General features: G+C 37.9%; 1 protein-coding gene across 1 annotated transcript; it reads left to right on the top strand.

The window, feature by feature from the left end:
- Positions 1–258: 258 nt before the first annotated feature.
- On the top strand, positions 259–16,979 carry LOC116163667 (Fanconi anemia group D2 protein). The gene is made up of 4 exons (XM_031477727.1): positions 259–1,984; positions 6,717–7,379; positions 15,106–16,439; positions 16,495–16,979. The coding sequence occupies exons 1-4, from the start codon at positions 328–330 to the stop codon at positions 16,918–16,920; spliced, it is 4,080 nt and encodes a 1,359-aa protein (XP_031333587.1). The 5' UTR covers positions 259–327; the 3' UTR covers positions 16,921–16,979.
- The last annotated feature ends 5,806 nt before the right edge of the window (positions 16,980–22,785 follow it).

The raw sequence follows: 22,785 nt of genomic DNA on the forward strand, positions 1-22,785 counted from the left end.
AGGGGGGTACTCACAAAGTGCGATTGGGACGTCTGGAAGGGATGTCCGAATTTTAAAAGCAAATGCCTCGAAAACGGTTTGCCGAAGCAAAGGTAAAATGAATGCTCTGAAAGAGACATCATATCGACTCAACTACTGGATCATCTTATAGCCTTATTTACGAACGACGGTGTATATTTCTTTTTTGGGATTTTTCTTGCGTTGCTGTGGCGTTACTGACAAGACTAACTTCAAGTTATTTTGATTTGTGTTATTCGCGCCAAACAAATAGGTTATGTTAATGTTATTATTTGTATTTAGTTTATTGGAATTTTTTAATGAGATATAATGCCTCGAAGCGTAAGCCCAACTTTAAGTTCAAGCATAACGCGAAGAAGTCTTACACAAAGGAAGAGACAAGAAGATCGAAATTTAGCAACGTATTTTAAAGAAGTGCTTACGAAAGCTGGTGTATCTTTAAACGAAGGGGACACACCGAACCATATCACTCAAGAGCAGGCCCTAGTCGTAAGAGACATTTCCAAAACGTTACGGTCACATGTTTTCCACCCTAGTAATTTAGAAGAATTTTTTAAGGGCTTAAAGCTGATTTGCAAGAACGAGGAGAGCTTCCGAAAGTTGCTATTACCTACAGATCTCAAGAAAGACGATAGCTTACAGCCGACAGTACAACAGGATAGCGTTTTACGGATGTTACTAAATATTCCTTCGTTACAGGACGAAATTATCGATTTACTGTTGAGGCAGGTTACTGAAAGTGCTGTTGATGATAAAAACGACACCAGTTTGCTAAGACTTGTACTTACACCCCTCCGGTATTTATCAAATATTACCAACGCTAAAGCGCTCACTACAAAGCTTCTCGATATAACAGAGATAGGCACGTTCGAAGCCCAACTGGAAATTTTAAATTTGCTGCCCGACGTAATACCCGACGTCGAATATGAGGAAACCGCAAAACAGCTAAGTAAATTACTGGAACACAACCCCGACTTAACCGGCGCGGTGGTGGACTGTTTAAATTCCTTAAATTTAAGCGCGGATGTACGAAGTCACGTTCGCGAGGAAGTACTGGCACAATTACACACGAATTCGTCTTCGAAAATATTTCCAATATTGTTCGAGTTTGTTACGGCCGAATGCACTCAGAAGGAACTCCAGGATGTCTTGCCAAGTGTTAGAAATGCTTTGGACGGTATTTTGAGTTCCCCCTCGAGTAATAAGGACGCTGATACCAAGAAGGCGTTAATTTGCAATCGACTGCAGTCTCTGCTAACAGCACGGAAGAGTCTGTACGAAGGATGGGTGGCTTATATTTCTAACGTGCGGGCGGTTAACGATGTTAAGCCGGTGGATCTGTTCATGCTGTTTATGCTGCACTCGACGGGTAAGATGCGGAAAAGTACCATTGAGGCCTTGTTTAAGAAACGGGTTAAATTGGGGCTGTTTAAGGTGGCTCATTTTGAAGCGCTTTTTAAAGATTACTTTGTCACCCAAACTATGAAGGACTACTTAAGCTCGATTATGGAAGTTGGTGTTAGTATCCTACGTTTCTACACCGAGCCGGTCGTGATCGAGTGTGCTGAAACAATATTCAGGCTGGTATTCGGCCATAGCCTGATTAACAGGCTTCAACGGCAAGATGTTATTTACAATTTGACACTTGCAATTGGAATGAGTGACAAAAAAAGTATTCGGCCTATTCTGAAGATTTTAATTGGATTGTTGAGTGACGTAAAGAAGCTTCAGGAGCACACCGTGCAGCTAATGGGTTTATTGGAGAAGATGGATACGATTAATTTGAGCGATGTTAAGCTTATCTTCGAACTTTTGTGCAATTTAACGTGTGGGGAACACAGTGAGGAGGCCATGTCAGGTTTAAAGGACGAGATTCACATGATAATTCGAAAGCAGTTGTCAAGTTCAAAAAAGAGTGCCAAGCATCGAGGTATTATCGGGTCCATTATGATGATTAAAGCATTGGGTAAGGTGAAAACTTTTTAGTTAAGTAAATTCTGGAGTTTTTAAGCCGAACTGTAGAGAAATTCATAGTGGTTTGAATTTTTGCATAAACCTTGAAGAATATCAGGAACATTTACATTGTATGAAAAGGTATAGAGGGGCCACATACAGGTTTTTTTAATGATTAAATTTTTGTTTTGAGTTTTTTGTTATTTGTAACCAAAATTAGAGCTACTCAACCATATATATATATATATGTACTCAACCTGATCTATGTACTTAGTAGAGGGTGGTCCAAAAGTCTCATTCCTATATAGGTAGTGATATTCATGTAGAAGTAGACATAGGGATTTCCTATGTCTACTTTTACATGATAAAAAGTCTCCTGAAAGACGCCTAATTTTATGCAACCAAAGTAACTACCTGCAACAAATGAGAATCTGCCTGTCATTAATTAATTTGAATATTACGCTTCGACTTCCCTATTACTAATTTCGGTTCGTGTGCGATGTATTCAACTAAAGAAAAAGTCGAGGAAAAAGTTAATATTTCCAATTGGTATAGTGCCGATAACAATTTAAGGGACTTAAGAGATTTATTTTCTGTGACGCTAAAGCAACAATATTCAAATTAATAATTAATATGACAGCCAGATCTTTATTTGTTTCTAGAAGTTATTTTGGTTGCATAAAATTAGGCGTCTTTCAGGAGACTTTTAAAAGTAGACATAGGAAATTCCCTCACATTCCTATAGGAAATCTCTATGTCTTCTACATGAATATCATTGTATAAAACTTCATATCAGAATATTTATTTTTTTATTGTCCCTCTTGTTCTGGGCCCTCAACAGGCTTGTACCCAATTACAGAGGAACCTGCATAATGCTTTTTAGAAACCTGCCTGCAGAAGGTAGTTGTTCTATACAACTCCGTGAGCTACTCCGGTATTTACCTTACGAATTAGGAAAACTGCAGGAAAATCTAATTGTGAGTAGCCAGCAGAATGCTCGAAACTGATCTAAGAAAATGAAAAATTCTTACCTCAGCCCAATAATAAATAGCTCGATAAATAGTAAATAAGTGTGTTTGAATTTTCGTTAGTTCATATTTGTGATCTCACAAGTGGTTATGTTTATAAAGTAGTGTGCGCATAAAAAATGCCAGAATTGAGTCAAATCTCAGAAACGGCGGTTTAAAAAATTTGTTTGACTACTGGATTCTAAGTAAAAATATCTAAAACAAACCGTTTTTACCTTTTTTCTGTCTTACATGGATAGCAAGACATGATAACATCCCAGTCAAAAGTCAAACTTTTCGTTTTCACCCTGTATCTCAGGAACTAACTTAGCTACATTGATTCTGTTTGTGGTATTAAAAGTTTCACAAAAGAATAGCATAGGATCGCGAAAACTGCAAGTCTCTATCTCTAAAAACAGCTAAGATACACTGCAGTCTCAACCAAAATAGAGCACACTGTACAGTGTACAGGGCGAAGTACAGGGTGGCCAACTAAGAATGTGAAGTACTGTATCTGGGACTAATCGGAGAAAAACTCTCACCTCGCAAGGACGCCGATTTGGATATCGCGCCGCGTAAACTCGTTTTGCTAGTACGGCATTCTGAAGACATTCAGAATAAACTACAAGCATATCAGCAGCTTCATCGTTCGTACAACGTATTTTGTAACACAAAAATTGCTGAAAGTAACGCGAAACTATTGACTATTGGCAATTTGAGGATTATTTATGTTTTGATTAGGTACTTGTTTTGCTGTCCATGGCATGCTTCTATTAATTGTATTTTTTGCATATATGGAAATCATTCCATGACTACTTATGATTGAAACCAAATTCGTTCGTTTATTGTCTCGCATAGTCACCATCGAGGCCACCATCGACACGGCCATGGAATTATTGCCATAAGAAATACATTCTAAACTTCGAGGTAAAAATGTAAGGTTGATTCGCATTTAAAATAAGGAAGTTCATTGAATTTATCCCATCCAAGCTTGAAACTTTTTTTGATAGCTCTCTTTGTTACTAAAATATTTGAATTTGAATGGCGATTTTCACTTTTTTTGAATTATCTACGAAACGATTTATTTTTTCAAAATATCGCATCGGAATATCCGTTAGCATCAAAAACTACACAACTTTGCCAATTTAACCGAATCTGTAAGTATAATAATAACAAAGATAGTCATGTTATCCTACTCAAATTAAGACACCCTGTATAGTGAATATGCATTTAAACAAAAAATATGCTATTTGTTATTAGGTATCATTACTTTTAGTGATATTTTTAATATTTTCAAAAAGGGTGATTTTATTCTGATGAAAAAAAGGATTCTAGAAAAATTAGTTTAAAGAACTAAAAATTTAAGGATCTAAAATTTAATTTTTTGAGAAAAATTTCTGGCCTTCTAGCTGCCACATGTGAAACTAACAAAACTGCAAATATTATAATGTTTGTAGCAATATTTGTAGCCCAAAAATAACTCTCGTTTAACCCAATTTGTTAAACTCGGCTCAGCCGTTTCGAAGATACAGGGTGTTCTTTATGGAAACCTTTGAATACCCCCCTCCCCTCACTTTTATTTTTATAGATACAGCCCAAAATGTGAAGCAAAAAAGGTTCAGATTATCCTCGACTTTAAAGGCAAGACATTTATTTACTCGTTTTTTTGTTAGGTCAATACAGGCTGATTCAAATAAATTCGAGGGGCACCATGGGAATCTCGGAAACTGTAAGATATGGGTACTTACGTAGTTTAAATTTGGCAAAGTTGTTTATAAAGATGTTTACATTTTTGAAATCAGAAAAAAACGCTTTATCAAATGACACAAAAAATAAAAATGACTTCCATAAGAAAAAGCAAAGTTGAAGATAGTTAACGGCATTTCAAAATACGCAACTTTAAACTGCCTACCTATCTCTTACAGTTTCAGAGTTCCTCATTGTGGCCCTTGAATTTGAATCAGCCTGTATAGCGGAATACACAGAAACATCACTTTTTTAGATTCAAGATTGCACCCCCTAGCGGCCATTTCAGACATTGGAAACTATTTTCCAGGTTTTTCTCTTGGCCGTTTTAGTAATAACTTTCTTGTCTTAAGCCTCTGTGATGGATAGGTTCCCAGATGCAGTACTTCGCATTCTTAGTTGGTTACCCTGTACATGATAACTTACGAACTGTTTCGAATTTTCCAATTCTGTTTTCAGTGGAAAATGGTCAAGGAATTAACTAATTAAATTTTGGTCAATACTCCTCAACCGGAAGTGACCTTGTCGCTCGTTGTCTATAGATATTGGTTTAGTTTAATACTAACTCAAGTTTCTCTATTATTATCAATAGCTACGTATTATGAAATAAATTAAACAAATATAGCAAACAAGCTCCTGTTGACTTACTACTCGACTTACTATTTGTATTATACTATGTTCATATCTTTTGTTATTTGTTACTATTTTTGAAATGTTATTCTCTATCTCTTTCCAGTCTCTATTAGACCGGCAACACTTAAAACAGTCACAAAAAATGCAGTGTATGAAAATTCTTGACAGAAAAGCTTCCTATCTCAAACCAGATATTTAAAAAAAAAGTTTTTAACAGTTTTACATCCTTTATGCCCAATATACCCTGCCAAAAGTCACATTAATTTACTGCCTAAATTGTTCAAATTCTCACAGGAAAATTTTTGTTGACCTCTTACATAATTTAATGTAATTTGGATGTTGTGTTGTGTATGTTTTAAACGATTATTAATTACGTTACGGTCATGGTACATCATTGAAAATTGGTTCGTTTTGGATTCCTTCTATTGTTTTGTGCATCTTTTTCTTAACACAGAACTCAACAACGCATTTTCTCTTTGCGAACTTGCCGCACTGCGAACATTGTTCAACGATCTTTCAAAAAGTGCCCAAAGCCCCAAATCGCATTTGCATCCTTTTCGTGTGCTCTTTTTTTTAAACAAAAGATTATACAATTGTTTCCCTTAGAACACTGCATTTCTCGACAACGGCCGAAAAATAAGATCTTTCGAATACCCCTTAATAAAAATTGTAGGTTGCTATTTGAAAAAAAAAAGTTCGATGCCGTTGGGGCGCTCCAAAATTTTTTGCAAAAATCCGACCCGTAATTTTTCGTTTCCGTACGCCTAATATACATATCCAAAATTTTAACTGAATCCGTTGCATTTTTATTAGTTGACAGTTTTATTTATTTTATTTTGCCTTTATGTTTGAGGTGGCCGGGTTTCAGCCAAGGCTGCTCTACCAACCTAACCAACTATACATTTACAAATATCCATGCCCGAACCACAGCACAGCACCACAGTTCCGCTAGGCAACAGATAAACAACCCAAATTTAATCGGTAAAATGCAAACCTCTTGTGCAATTATAATTGAACATTGGAATCTTTGGTAAAAACTTAATTAGAGTTTGCAGATCAATGGAAGATAGCATATACACTTGGAAAATCCGATTTTCGTGTCTTTTTTTAGTAAGAGTGATATCAATGTAGATATTTCTGATATTCATAAGCACTGTAATAAAGTAGGATATACATACCAATTCAATAAAGTATTATTATCAATTATTTAATCTACGACGGTGTCACGTTACCCGCGTTTCATTATAGTATCGTTAATAACACTGTTAATAACTAAAATGCCACTACAATGTTTTCTCAGTTAAAACGTTAAATGACTGGACTATTCTGGGCAACACGACTGTAGCCATTTTTTTCCAGTTTTAACATCGCAAGACCAGTCAGCCATAGACGATGTGGATGACTCGATTTCGCTTGATGAACTACCATCTGGTGGTCCAAGAGAAGCAGCCTGTCTGTTGGAGCTTACAAACACGTGTACTTTGGGAAACCCGGACTCCGTAGGACTATTTTATGACGAACTAGCATTTCTAATAATTACCACACCCAACATTCAGCAAGTCTTTTTGGTTTGGCTGTATCAGCTATTTACAAACAGCTTCCAGAACAGTTTTGTCACTGAAACAGTACCTCAGCCGGTTAATGACTTGGTGCTATCAATGCAGTTTTCCTTAAACACCAGCGACGAGGTGGAAACTCAAATTGCAGTTAACATAGGAGAGATGACCTTAAAATTGCAACCGAGCGAAAACTGCTCCGTGATCATTTTGGCGTCGCTCTTCCGACTGTTACGACTTATCTACTATAAACAACATGAGGGTGATTTGGCGTCGATTGACGCCTTACTCGGTTGTTCAGTTATTATGCCCGATTTGGAGGACGTCGACGGTTATGATACTGAACAACTGAAGCAAGTTGCTGATTGCGTCTTCCATTGTATTAACTGGTTTCGTGAACTTATAAATGCGTTTGTGACCCAAAAAAGTAGACAACTACGCAACAAGGTTTTGGAAAGATTGTCTGGTAAGTCAAAACAGTGTTTCATTGAATACTAAATAAAAGTAGGCTAAGAGCATTGAATAAGTACCTTAAAGAAGTATAACGCCCGTGTTAACTGATGAAATAAGAAAATCTGCCCAGGATTCTGTCGTCCCTCTGTTGTGGGGGAAAGTGAACCACAAATTTAAAGCTAGTTACCGACTTTGCAGATTTCTTTACTTCTTTAAAATTCCAACCTTGCCAGATTTTTGGCAAGCGCTTTGAGTTTGAATAAACTAGATTAAAATATTGAATACCAGGGCCGTATCTAAAGGGGGGTTTTGGGGGTCAACCCCCCCCCCCCCCCGAAAATAAATTCTTATAACGTAAGTAAAATAAAATAAAATAAATAATATTAACAGAAATATTAAAATTGATACCGAGGAGGTGGTAAATCGTTTTGCGAGGGAAAAGCAAAGAAATATTCAATTGCTACTATGATTACTATTTGTAAAATTTTAAATTGTTTGTTTTTTCTTTATATTTTCATATAATACACATACACCTATTAAAAAATGACAGTTTTTTTTAAATCCCTAATTTATTATCAAAATCAAATTCCATGGTTTAACCCCCCCCAATTTTTGGCCAGATAGGGCCCTGTTGAATACGCTTTTATTCAATGCCAATAACAATATTATGTAAGGGAGGATCAATCTGAAATGTAAGATCATAAGGAACAATAAATAAAGAGAAAAATGTAAGTAGTTTAATCTAATAAGAAAACAACAGGAACTCTTTTAAGGCCCATTATCTTTACATAATAAACAATCAATCTACCTAGCTCCATTTAAGGATCTGGTAATTTTAGTCACATTAATGATCTCAGTAATTAATTTCAGATTTAATGTTAGAATGCGGACTTTCATTATAAGTAATTACTAATTAGGTTGGGTGGTACCATTGAATAAGCACCTTAAAGAAGTATTACCATTGAATAAGCACCTTATATTCAATGGTCCAGGCATTTTTTGAAAAAAAAAATAAGTTATAAGTTCAAACCGGGTTTTTCATGCAGGTGAAATGATTAGAAATTCGGGAAAAATAATTAAAACAGCTGAATTTTTCCGCGAATGGAATCCCGGGGGTTGAAAGGGGTGGAAAGTGGTGTTTTGCAATTTGTGGCAAAACTAATAATTTTAGGCTAAAATGTTCAATATAAAAGTTATAGAGAATAAAAAAATCAACGTCTTTTAACCACGTTATTAATTGTAAATTGCACAAAACTTTAAAGTGGATTTCGCAGGATCTTAAGACAAACGCGACGTATAAAATGAAGATCACTATCATCAATAATAAATAATTCAATTTCAATGTTATTATAAAACTAACTACATAGATAATAAAAAAAATTGATGCAAATTTCTAATTACATTCGCTTCAATAAAACGAACTAGGTACCGAAATACTCAGTGCAAAAACATAAAATAAAATAATAAAGCCACTTTTCGATATAACAAAGAAAAATATGACAACACTGTTCAACTCTGATAAACAAGGAAAACAAAGGGCCCCTAAGTATAATAGTCCAGGCTAAATAGCCCTAAAATGATTTATTTTCAAAAAAAATTAGTTACTGGGCGAAACCGGGTTTTTCAGGCAGGTGAAATTGATAGAAATTGGTAAAAAATAATTAAAACAGCTGAATTTTTCCGCGGGTGAAATTAGGGGGGTTGAAATGGGTGGAAAGTGGTATTTTGCAAATTGTGGCAAAACTATTGATTTTAGACGAAAATGTTAAATGTAAAAGTTATAGAGATTTAAAAAAATGAGCAACTTTTGTATCTACACTATTTTCACATAACCTCAAATTTTCCTAGAAAAACCGGAAAAACTGGTTTTTTCGTTTTTTATTCTTATTTTTGCGAAAAAATGTCGTAGGGGTTTGAAATTTGGAGGTAACATAACCTGTTTTATGACAAAACAGAAGATAATTGTTTGGGCCTATAAAGTTGAACATTTTCCAAGATCTCACGATTTCTGTATAAAAATCACCTCTTTTTCAAGGGGATGAAAAATCTATTTTTTTTCATCGTACAGAAGTGCGCGGGGTAGCAAAATTTTCGTAACGACTTACCTACATTTGGCCTACAGGCAGTGGAAAGGGATGGGAGCGAGAGAGGGCTTGTGCTCGGATCCGCATACCTCCCTTACGATCAACCTAGTCCACCACCAACAATAGAAGTCTGCAAACTGGTGGAACACTGCCAGCGTAAAGGCAGGCAGCTACTTCTCGGATGTGATGCCAATGCGCACCACACTGTGTGGGGCAGTACTGACGTCAACAGAAGAGGTGAGTCTCTCCTAGATTATATTATTAATAATAATTTAGAGGTAGCTAATGTAGGCAATGAGCCAACCTTCGTCAACAGTCGGCGGAGGCAGGTAATTGACATAACATTTGGAACTGTTGCTGCTTGCAGCTCAGTACACAAATGGCATGTGTCGGAAGAGCCATCGCTCTCCGACCATAGATATATTCGTTTTGACATTGAATCTAACGAAACGGCTGTATCCGTATATAGAAATCCGAGAAGAACCGACTGGGACCTCTATAGAGAGAACCTAAAGGTCAATCTCGAGAACTGTCCTGCAGGAGTCAGTAACTCGGCGGAATTGGAGGTCATGGAATCAAACCTTCGCATGGCCATCAAAGGTGCCTATGAGGCAAGCTGTCCCACAAAAGAAAGGAGAACCTCAAACAAAGTGCCCTGGTGGCATGAGGGACTCTCTCGATTGCGGGCACAGACAAGGAAGCTTTTTAACAAAGCAAAATACACGGGGGAATGGGGTTCATACAGAACCACACTCACCGAATACAATAAGGCCATAAGAAAGGCAAAACGTGACTCGTGGAGGAGGTACTGTGAGGAAATTGAACAAATTCCAGAAAGTGCCAGACTCCAAAGAGCTCTACAAAAAGGAACAGAGGGTAGAATCGGTTCCTTGAGCAAAATAGAGGGGGGCTATACTGAGACCGCAAAGGAGACCCTGGAGCTTTTGCTTCAATCACACTTTCCGGGATCAAAGACCCTCGTTAAAAATGACGTGTGTGAACCAAATGCTCTGGAACCACTTTGCAGAGGGAACAGAGGAGATTGGGCCCTGGCTCGTCAAATAGTGAACCTAACCAAAGTTAGGTGGGCAGTGAGGACGTTCCATCCGTACAAATCCCCAGGCATGGATGGAATTTTCCCTGCTCTACTACAACAAGGTCTCGACCTGATAGCCTCCACACTATGTATTTTACTAAGGGCAAGTATTGCCCTAGGATACATACCTATGGCGTGGAGGGACGTAAAAATCGTATTCATACCCAAACCTGGGCGAGACTCCTACGCCCAGGCTAAGTCGTTTAGACCCATCAGTCTAACGTCATTTCTCCTAAAGTTGTTAGAGAAACTTATTGACAGACACATAAGGGATGAGGTACTGGGGTCCGAACCCATTAGCAAACACCAATGTGCCTATCAACCAGGAAAATCCTGTGAACTGGCTATCCACAGAGTTGTGGACGCAGCTGAAAGAGCGATAGCTAGTAATGAGGTGGCTCTAGGGGCGTTTTTAGATATAGAGGGGGCGTTTGATAACACCACTCTAGAATCGCTCAACATGGCTATAGAAAGCAAGGGAGTACACACTACCATTAGTAGATGGATACATACCATGCTAAAACATAGGAACATTACAGCCTCACTTAACAACGACTCGGTAGTGGTCCGGGCCGCACGAGGATGCCCGCAGGGGGGAGTCCTTTCTCCTCTGCTGTGGTGTTTAGTGGTGGACGGACTTCTGAGGAGATTAAGTGAGGCAGGATATACTACAGTTGCATATGCCGATGACATAGTGATTGTGGTACGCGGAAGATTTGAGGAGACCGTGTCAGCAGTGATGCAGGGAGCTTTGACTCTGGTGGAAAAGTGGTGTAGAGAAGAGGGCTTGTCTGTTAATCCAACAAAAACAAACCTCATTCTCTTCTCACGTAGAAAAGGGCCGACAAAGCTAAAGGATATAGCAATGTACGGCACCAAGCTACAGTTAGTGAGAGAAGGGAAATACTTGGGCGTCACGTTAGACCAAGGGCTTACCTTCAAATCACATCTGGAGAAAATAGCGAACAAAGCCACAAAGTCCCTGTGGGCCTGTAGGCGAGCGTTCGGAAGCAAGTGGGGCCTATCGCCAAAGATGACCCACTGGATATACACTAAAATGATTAAACCAGTCATTACGTATGCGTCACTGGTGTGGTGGCATAAGACCTTCACCCAGAAGAACATACAGGCACTTACCAAGGTGCAGCGCAGAGCTTGCCTTGGAATTACGGGGGCAATGAGAACGACCCCTACTGCAGCTATGGAGACTCTCTTGAACTTACCGCCACTACACCTAGTAGTTAGGGCGGAGGCGCTCAGAGGGGCTTACCGGCTGAGAGTCAATGGCGAGGAGAGATCGTCAGGGGTGGGACACTCGCTCATCTTTGATGAAATCTCCAGACATAAAACCCTCGGTATGATATCCGAGAGAATAACCAAAACAGTTTGTCTCACAAAACTGTTTAAGACGGCAATCCCCACTCGATCCGACTGGGAGGACAATTCCAGTAAGATAAAACTGAAACTGAATGGAATCGTGTATTACACAGATGGCTCGAAAACTAAGGAGGGCACCGGCTGTGGAGTGTACGGAAGCAATGGACAGGGCTGCAGAATCTCTGTAAGCCTAGGACAAAAAGCAACCGTGCTTCAGGCTGAGATATATGCAATCTTGACTGCAGCTTCTCGACTATTAAAAGAGAACTTTAACAGAAAGAAAATCTTTATAGTTACAGACAGCAAAGCAGCGATTGCAGCATTAAACTCATATGTAGTAGATTCAGGACTAGTCCTTGAATGCACTGAAGTGCTAAACGCACTAGGCAGACTTAATACAGTAACGCTAGTGTGGGCACCTGGGCACGCGGGAATCGCAGGAAACCAGGTCGCTGACGAACTTGCGAGAGCGGCAAGCGCGATACCACTCGTAGGACCCGAACCGGCCTGTGGGATTACATATAACACAGCCAAAAAGGAGATACAAGCGAAACTCACAAAAGAGCATTGCAGACATTGGTCGGAAATTCCGGGACAGAGTCACTCCAAGATCTTTCTGGAAACCCCAAACGAGGGGCTAGCATCATCCATCTTAAAGTTAAGTAGGATGAAGATCAAACTTGCAACAGAGATGGCCACAGGCCATTGTTGTTTGAACAAGCACCTGCACAACATGGGACTGACTGACAGCCCTCTATGCAGGGGCTGTGGTGAGGAAAGTGAAACACCACACCACGTTATCTGCCTATGTGAAGCATACACAAAAGCAAGAGAACGCCTACTTGGAAACGAGAAGATTACACAAGAAGAGGTAGCGAAGATCCACCCTACCAAAATCCTGGACTTTATCAAAGATACAGGTATTCTTGAGGGGTAGAGAATACTGGGGAGCACAATAGACCAAAAGGTCGCGGTGCAGGAACCGAATGGGACCACCCCGAGAACAAATAATAATAATAATAATACCTACATTTTAATAATCAAAAATAAAAATTATTATTCCAATAGAAAAATTTCAAGAAAAGCGGCAAAAACGGGGGGAACAGTTTTAAGATACACCGTTTTTGACCGTAGATAAATAGGCTCTTTTGCAAATAAATTAACGTGTGGATCCGCGCTAATAAAAAGTTTTGGAAATCTGTCTTCTCTCTCCTCTTGAATGTTGCTAAAATATTTTCTTTTGTTTCCCAGTGCCCAACTGCCTTAATTAAAACATCTTTATTACTTTTTTCTGCGCATTTTTACTGCAATAAAAGCAATTCGAAGTAAAATCGAATTCTTTTGCTTCCTGAACAATATGTTTTTGTTCACTTTTTCTCTTCCTGCCTGTTTTACAGCTGATGGGATTAAGCTGGGCCTGTTGATCGTTAATTTACAGGAATTATGAATAAAATCCTCATAAAGTTTATTCCTGCAGGTTTGACATCTCAAATCATTTGCTTTTGGCCGGTAAAACCAACGTTCTTATTGCAGATTTTGCAAGTTTATCAACATGCCCAACGCAATTGCATCAGCTATAAAACAAGCAGGAAGAAGAGTCAGTGAACAAAAATAAATTGTTCAAGAATCATTCCTTCCGCAAGATACATAATTCGATTTTATTTCGAATTGCTTTTATTGCGGTAAAAATGCAGAAAAAAGAAATAATAAAGATGTTTTAACTAAAACAGTTGAGCATAAGATAACAAAAGAGAATATTTAGGCATTAAAGAGAAGGAAGAAGAAAGATTTCGAAAAAATCTTTATTAATATCCAACATGTTGATTTATCATGTCAAAAACCGTGTATATCTTAAAACTGTTTTTCCGGTTTTTGGCGATTTTCGCGAATTTTTGCTATAGGAATAATATATTTTTATTTTTGTTTATTAAAATATAAGTCTTCCCGAAAATTTTGCTACCCCGCGCGGCTCTGTACGATGAAAAAAAATAGATTTTTCATCCCCTTGAAAAAGAAGTGATTTTTTCAGAAATCGTGAGATTTTGGAAACGGTTCAACTTTATGGGCCCAAACAATTATCTTCTTTTTTATCATAAAACAGGCTATGTTACCTCCAAATTTCAAACCCCTGCGACATTTTTTCGCAAAAATAAGAATAAAAAACGAAAAAAATAGTTTTTCCGGTTTTTCTAGGAAAATTGGAGGTTATGTGAAAATAGTGCTGATACAAAAGTTGCTCATTTTTTTAATCTCTATAACTTTTACGTTTAACATTTTCGTCTAAAATCAATAGTTTTACCACAATTTGCAAAATACCACTTTCCACCTCTTTCAACCCCCGTGATTTCACCCGCGGAAAAATTCAGCTGTTTTAATTATTTTTTCCCAAATTCTATTCATTCCACCTGCCTGAAAAACCCGGTTTCGCCTGGTAACTAATTTTTTTCATACAAAAATATTATATAGCCTGGACTATAACTGGTTTCCCTGTTTAAAATAGTCATTATTTACCGCCCCAGGCCAAATATCCTTCAATATTTGTGATAATTAACCACTTTGCAGTGTATGCAACACACCTTACACCAATTTCAGGTTTTCCTATGTACCTAGTTATACTTCTTTAAAGTGCTTATTCAATGCTAAGAGCGTATTTCATTTATTTATTTCTCTATACCGAACGTCTAGTTATTTTGCTCTATGGTCTGCTGACTGGATGCAGTAAGGGGGACTTTTGGCATGATGACATTATGGCTATATTGTATCTTTTTATGGTACTTCACAGTTAGATGTTTTCCATACCAAGGCAAATGTGATTTCGAACCCTTTGAAAGCATTGAGAATCAACTCGAATTCTGCAGAGATCTTCAACTCGCCACTTTTTGGAAGGTTTGGCCGATTGCAGAAGTCCTCCTGTCGAATGTGTTATAAATGTTTTAGACAAGTACTAAAAGGAGCCCTAAAGGGATAGTAAAGGGTGGTTCAAATTCGCGATTCGCCATTGGGATCTCCGCAACGGTGTGGTATACTGTGTAGGTTAAATGGAGCTTAGTTGCCTCTTTTTCAGACTAAAATGAAATTTTTGAAAAATCTTTGAAAATAACTGAGATATTACTGAAAATACCAAATTTCGTTTTTCTGGTTTAAATGGTCATTGTCTATTAACGCATATTCTACTCTTGCAGGTGTGGTGAAGTTACAAGGGATTTTGGAGAAATGTTTGGCAAACATTCCCGACCATAAGTTGCCCTTGAGCTATTTTGACGCCCTTTCTCAAGGTAGTATGCAACGGTCCCCCACCCATGCAGTAAAAGTGTCAAGACCGAAGAAGAAACAGAAAGTCTCTGACACAACAAATCTCAACAACACTGTAGCTTCAACTTCTGCTGTATCACAACCCCCACCGAAAACTGGCGCTAAGAAAAAACCACCAATACCAAGAGAGTTTCGTTTCCGGGAAATGGACACAGATATTATCCTTCTACTGAGATACCCGATACAAATGGACGAAAACGTATTGCCTAATACGCCTGCGCAATCACAATCAAACACCTTGAACATAGAACAATTCATTTTCTTAATAAGCGACCTCGTACACAAACTAAGAGTGTTAATGAAACCTAGCGATTTAGGGTTGTCACATATCACCGCTATTAATTTAGAAGATTTAATCTCGGATTGCCTTAAGCTGTTTCCCTCGATCAATAACCACCTGCAAACAATTACTGGCGCTATAGAAAATTTGCTTAAATCCGCCGACAATTGTCGCAATGCCGAAGTTATGTCGACATCCCAAGCAAACACCCTAAAGAACGCTTTTGCATTAATCATGGAGTGTTACTCTCTAATATTCGGTTGGAGCGGGTTTCAGCATCAGAAAAACTTAAAATTGTTGAAAGACTGTCTGAAAAATGTAAGAGTCGAACGATCCTCTCAGTTAGCTTCAGTTAAATCGCTTTGTATGGCATTTACTGATAAATTAGTAGAACACGTGGACCATTGCTTAACGTTAACAGCTGCACTGAGCCTAGTTGAAGTTATGCAGGGTTTATACGAGGTTCGTTCCCACCCGGATTTGAAGAAACGAATTGCGGTGACCAGTGGAAAATTGCTGAGTAAACGATGGTATAATCAATCGGGGGGCACCGAAAGCGGCAAGGACGCATATTTGTGCGTAAATAAGCTACTAAAGGCGTACTTAGGAAATGCCACGTCAAAAACAATTTGTGGCGTTATAGGTACATTGCAAGAACAAGCGGACGAGTTAAAATCAAAAGAGGATTCTTTACCAATGCTGGCCAGTATCGACAAACTTAACTTCCACGTTTTCTTCAGATGTTTGTGTACAACACTCGTGGAAATTATTCGCACCGAAATATCCTCTCTGACTAATGAGCAACACTTAGTGTTATGGCGGATGGTCGCTTTAAGTATGCAAGGGTTGATGTCAGTCGTTAAGAAGCAGGAAACAAAAACGAATTTGGTCAGCTATTTGAAAAACGGCATTGCTGTGCTTAAGGTAAGTCTTATTTTACGCCGACCAAGAGTTTAATTACAATTTATTTTCCCTTTAGATTTTCCTGGCAAGCGGAATTCCAATTCTTGAGATTGTCCTGCCGAAAAAAACAACAGAGGTCATCGAAGTGTTCAAACTTATGCAGGCGAGCACCAGATTCCTTCACCAGCTTTGCTGTTACTCAAAGTTTACAAAAGACGTAAGCTTGGTGGCGTACGTTCCCCAATTTCGTCAAGTGCTTGAGTCTCTGATTTATCGAGTTAAAGCCGCGCTGGCCGGCAACGGTTGTAGTGACGCGTTTTGGATGGGAACTTTGAAAAATAAAAATTGGCACGGCGAGGAAATTCTTTCGCAGAGTACTATACGGTCGAATGATTCCGGGGATGAAGAGGAATTGCCGCCTGATGATGAGGAGGAAGAGATTGAAATTGAGTCTAATGTTGTTGCAAGTGATAATGAATCAACGGCTAGTGAGATTATTTAATATGAAATTGTATTGTATTTTTTATACTGTAGCCTTAATAAATGTTAATAAATAACGTAGTCTTTTTCTTTCATTTCATGCAACGGGGAAATTTTAGAGGCATCAAATGGAATTGATCAATTGATTTTTAAACGATAAATCTCATACAGACTGGTTTATGATTTCATCTCTTAACACCTTGCCCATAAGTTATAGACTAGAAACCAATTTCGAAAGAAAATTCAAAGGGCTGTAACTTTTAAACTAGTAGCCCAATCTTGGAACTGTTTCAAATTATGGATTCTACAGTCCACATTCTACAAGAAAATTTTTTTTCCGGTTCGATCTGAGCCAATTTTTTTTGCCGGCCTCAAAAAAAGGCAGTGTATAAACCTTCCTTTTTCACCAAAAATCGATTACACCAAAATTTCTCGAAAAAACACTTTTTCTTATTAATTTTGGTGCGTAGAATCCAAAACAATTCGTACTTTTTCGATCAGACTTCTCAATCCAAAGTTATAGACTAGAAACCAATTTCGAAAGAAAATTCAAAGGGCTGTAACTTTTGAACTAGTAGCCCAATCTTGGAACTGTTTCAAATTATGAATTCTACAGGCCACATTCTAACGGGTGATCAAATACGAAGTACTTTTTCCAATAGGGATTTATAAACACTTTAATCAAGATAGTTGTCATGTGCATATGCGTTTTTTGTTCATTATTAGTTGACATTTCACCATGAATAGACTTACATCAGAACAACGATTACAAATCGTGGAAATTTATTTCCAAATCAGTGTTCAGTGAGAAATGTTTTTCGTGCTCTTCAACCATTTTATGATGCTCATAATCGTCCAACTGAACGCGCAATGAAAAAATTGTTGCCAAAAATTCAAGATATTGATGTAGATTGTAGCCGACTTATGGTTTCAACAAGAAGGTGCGACGTGCCATACAGCACACGAAACCATCGATTTATTGAAAGAAACTTTTGATGAGAACATAATATCAAGAAATGGAGCAATGAATTGGCCACCAAGATCATGTAATCAGACGCCGTTAGATTACTTTTTATGGGATTATCTCAAATCACTGGTCTATGCCGATTATCCACAAACTAACACGTGTAATAAATGAAATTTCGAACGAAATGCTCAAAAGAGCGCTTGAAAACTGAACGCATAGAATGGACCATCTACCGAGTCAGTCACGGTCAACATTTAAAACAAATTATTTTTAAACATTAAATGTCATGAACAGAACTTACGTATTAAATTCAATTGTTGATTATTAAATTGAGTTTTATGCGTTTTATTTCAAAAAAACTTTCGGAAGCTCTTATTTGATCACCCTTTATAAGAAAAATTTTTTTCCGGGTCAATCTGAGCCAATTTTTTTTGCGGGTCTCAAAAAAAGGCAGTGTATAACCTTCCTTTTTTACCAAAAATCGACTGCACCAAAATTTCTCGGGAAAACACTTTTTTTTATTAATTTTGGTGCGTAGAATCCAAAACAATTCGAACTTTTTCGATCAGACTTCTCAATCAAAAGTTATGGACTAGAAACCAGTTTCGAAAGAAAATTCAAAGGGCTGTAACTTTTGAACTAGTAGCCCAATCTTGGAACTGTTTGAAATTATGGATTCTACAGGCCCCATTCTATAAGAAATTTTTTTTCCGGGTCGATCTGAGACAATTTTTTCTTCGGGGCTCAAAAAAAGGCAGTGTATAACCTTCCTTTTTCACCAAAAATCGACTACACCAAAATTTCTCGGGAAAACACTTTTTTTTATTAATTTGGGTGCGTAGAATCCAAATCAATTCGTACTTTTTCGATCAGACTTCTCAATCAAAAGTTATAGACTAGAAACCAATTTCGAAAAAAATTTCAAAGGGCTGTAACTTTTGAACTAGTAGCCCAATCTTGGAACTGTTTGAAATTATGGATTCTACAGGCCACATTCTATAAGAAAATTTTTTTCCCGGGTCGATCTGAGCCAATTTTTTTTTCGGGCCTCAAAAAAAGGCAGTGTATAACCTTCCTTTTTTACCAAAAATCGACTACACCAAAATTTCTCGGGAAAACACTTTTTCTTATTATTTTTGGTGCGTAGAATCCAAAACAATTCGTACTTTTTCGATCAGACTTCTCAATCAAAAGTTATAGACTAGAAAACAATTTCGAAAGAAAATTCAAAGGGCTGTAACTTTTGAACTAGTAGCCCAATCTTGGAACTGTTTGAAATTATGGATTCTACAGGCCACATTCTATAAGAAAATTTTTTTTCCGGGGTCGATCTGAGACAATTTTTTTTTGCCGGCCTCAAAAAAAGGCAGTGTATAACCTTCCTTTTTTACCAAAAATCAACTACACCAAAATTTCTCGGGAAAACACTTTTTCTTATTAATTTTGGTGCGTAGAATCCAAAACAATTCGTACTTTTTCGATCAGACTTCTCAATCAAAAGTTATAGACTAGAAACCAATTTCGAAAGAAAATTCAAAGGGCTGTAACTTTTAAACTAGTAGCCCAATCTTGGAACTGTTTCAAATTATGGATTCTACGGGCCACATTCTATAAGAAATTTTTTTTTCCGGGTCGATCTGAGACAATTTTTTTTGCCGGGCCTCAAAAAAAGGCAGTGTATAACCTTCCTTTTTTACCAAAAATTGACTACACTAAAATTTCTCGGGAAAACACTTTTTCTTATTAATTTTAGTGCGTAGAATCCAAAACAATTCGTACTTTTTCGATCAGACTTCACAATCAAAGGTTATAGACTAGAAACCAATTTCAAAAATAGGGGCTGTAACTTTTGATATAGTAGCCCAATCTTGGAACTGTTTGAAATTATGGACTCTCGATCGATTTCGATCTCTCGATCAATTTTTTTTCCGGCCTTGTCAAAATTGGATCTGTTCTAAATTCGCTAGGATTAATTTCAGAAAGGCGGACGTATCATGTGCACGACGTACGATCGCTTTGAAAACTGGTACACGCATTCCTGGTATAAGAAAGGTTCTGGTAGGTACCTCCTATATAATAATATAATAATAATAATACGATTTTACTCCCCTTAAATTTGTATATAACAATAGAAATATAAAAGAAGCTAACCCCATACTTAATCTTGAACTTAATCTTGAAACCCTTACATCCTCTATTCTGGATGCAGCGGAAGCAAGCATTCCAAAGTCAAAAGGTCGAAAACGGACTAAATTGGTACCTTGGTGGTCTTCGGAGGTTGAAGAGAAAATATCAGTAAAGAAACGAACCTTAAACAGATTTCGGTGTCATCCCACCGTGGAGAACCTTATTGAATATAAAATACGAAGGGCGGAGTGTCGTCGAACAATTCTGGATGCACAAAGAAGATCATGGCAACAATACGTGTCCACCATTACACCGGATGCTACATCTAATGAAATATGGAGAAAGGTTGGAGCTATATCTGGCAAAACGGGATGTAATTATCCGGCGTTTATCCGTAAATCAGATGGGGTAGTGACGGACAACCTGCAGGAGATATCTAATATCCTTGCGCACCAATTCTTCCAAGTTAGCAGTTCCTTAAACTACTCAGAAACCTTTCTATCAACCAAAGCCGATAAGGAATCAACTGTTATTGACTTTGATACGCAAGAACGATTAGATTATAACTTACCGTTTACGCTTGAAGAATTGGAGACTGCGATCCGGTCCACGAAAAACTGTTCGCCTGGTTGTGACAGCATCCATAACCAAATGATTCGCCACTGCAACCTGGAAATGAAACAGAAGATTTTAATATTTTTTAATAAATGCTGGGAAAATTGTACTTACCCCTCAGAATGGAAAAAGGCTGTTATTGTTCCTATACCCAAACCAGGGAAAGATCCATTGTTGCCAAAATACTATCGTCCGATTAGCTTAACATCATGTTTGGGTAAACTATTAGAGAAACTGGTGAACCGGCGACTGCAGTCATTTTTGGAATCCAACGATACATTGGTATCATACCAAACGGGTTTTATACAAGGCAGATCAACAATAGATCATTTGGTTAAATTGAGCGACAACATCTTAAGGGCATTTGACAATAGAGAACACCTTGTGGCGGTCTTCTTCGACATCAAAGGGGCGTATGACATGACATGGAGGTATGGAATCCTAAAAAACATGTCAAAGTATAATCTACGGGGTAACTTACCTAAATTTGTCCGTTCCTTTTTGCAAGATAGGCGATTTGTCGTCAGAGTCGAAAACACATACTCACAGGAATACATCTTAGAGAATGGAGTGCCACAGGGGTCTACTCTGAGCTGCTCTCTCTTTGCAATTGCAATAAATCAAATAGCCTTAAGAGTTGCGGAGGAAGTTGACAAATGTTTGTACGTCGACGACCTCATGATTTGCCTTGCCGGAAAAACTGTTGGCACTGTTGTGCGAAAATTGCAAGATTCTATCAATCAAATTGCAACAAATGCAGACGCAGTGGGCTATGTCCTTTCCGAGGAGAAAACTAAAGCGATGCATTTTTGTAGGCTCCGTAAACCCCATTATGACCCTGTTCTGTTTTTGAAAGATCATATTATTAGTGTACCCAATGACATTAAATTTTTGGGGCTTACTTTTGACAGGGAGTTAAGATGGACTAAGCATTTGGAGAATCTTTTAACAGCAAGCAGGAAATCACTAAATGTGCTAAGGGTCCTCGCACATCTCAAATGGGGGGCTCATCCTAAATCTCTTCTTGCCATCTATAAGGCATTGATCCTGTCACGCATTGACTATGGGTGCTATAGCTATTCTACAGGCAGTTTCACGTTGCTGAGTAAGTTGGATAAAATTCAAAATCTAGCAGTTAGATACTCCCTCGGGGCATTTCCAACTAGCCATCAGCGCTCTCAACGTGGAAGCAAACATTCTACCGCTTGCTCTTCGTCGAAAGCAATTGATAATAAACTATTACCGGAAAGTATGTCTGAATGATGAACACCCCAATTATAATTTACTTACTGGTAGAACCAGACCTACACGGTTATATGGATCGCTAGGCGAAAGAGCAAGACAGTGCATAGAGGAGATGCAGTTACAAAATGATGATATATTAGATATCACGAAGGTAGCTGTAAAGAACTGTGTTTTTGAGCGCTGGCAGGAGATGTGAACGGAGACCGATACCTCATTAAAAAGAGTAAAACCAAAATCTAGGAGCACTATTTTTACCCAAATTGAGTAGAGTTGATTTGACAAAGCTGTATCGGCTTCGGTTGGGACACACCGCTATCACGCATGGTTTTTTGTTGGCAGGTGGAGAACAACCGTCATGTGATAGATGTGGTGTCGAATTGACACCGGAACACACACCTGCGTGAAGCATTGAAAGTTGATGAAATATGGGAAAACAATTTTAGTAGCCATGATCACTGCAAGAATGTGTTAACTTTTATGCGAGTCGCTGGAATCTTCAACCAACTTTGATTGTTGAAGTGGAAGGACCTGTGATCACAATGAAAAGGGTGATAGGCTAATGGCCTTAGTAGCCGAAGCCTTAGGTGGGGTTTTAGTGAGTATACTCTAAGGGAGAGCCTCACACTACTCTGGAACTTCCTTCCAGAATGTGCATAAGGAGCATTTCCCCACCTACACAAAAAAAAACTTGATTTTTTAGTAGTATTAAGCCTTTTATCTAGTATACTATTTTAAATTTTTAATGTATTTGAGTAACAAGTATTTGAATACTTTTTACTGTATTCGAATACTTTTCAAAGTAAGATAATGAAATACTTTTCAAAGTATTCGAATACTTTTTATAGTATTCGAATACCTTTGATAGTATTAGAATACTTTTGAAAGTATTCGAATACATTCTGAAGTATTTGAATACTTTTCAATGTATCTGTA

Source organism: Photinus pyralis, unplaced genomic scaffold (assembly GCF_008802855.1).
Source record: "Photinus pyralis isolate 1611_PpyrPB1 unplaced genomic scaffold, Ppyr1.3 Ppyr1.4_LG2, whole genome shotgun sequence".
Classification (NCBI taxonomy): domain Eukaryota; kingdom Metazoa; phylum Arthropoda; class Insecta; order Coleoptera; family Lampyridae; genus Photinus; species Photinus pyralis.

What these genes read in the sequence shown, in the direction of transcription:
- LOC116163667 (XM_031477727.1), top strand. Translation starts at nt 328, where the DNA reads ATGCCTCGAAGCGTAAGCCCAACTTTAAGTTCAAGCATAACGCGAAGA. An exon ending in TATGATGATTAAAGCATTGG is followed by an intron (nt 1,985 to 6,716) that starts GTAAGGTGAAAA and finishes ATTTTTTTCCAG; the next exon opens with TTTTAACATCGCAAGACCAG. An exon ending in ACGGCATTGCTGTGCTTAAG is followed by an intron (nt 16,440 to 16,494) that starts GTAAGTCTTATT and finishes TTTTCCCTTTAG; the next exon opens with ATTTTCCTGGCAAGCGGAAT.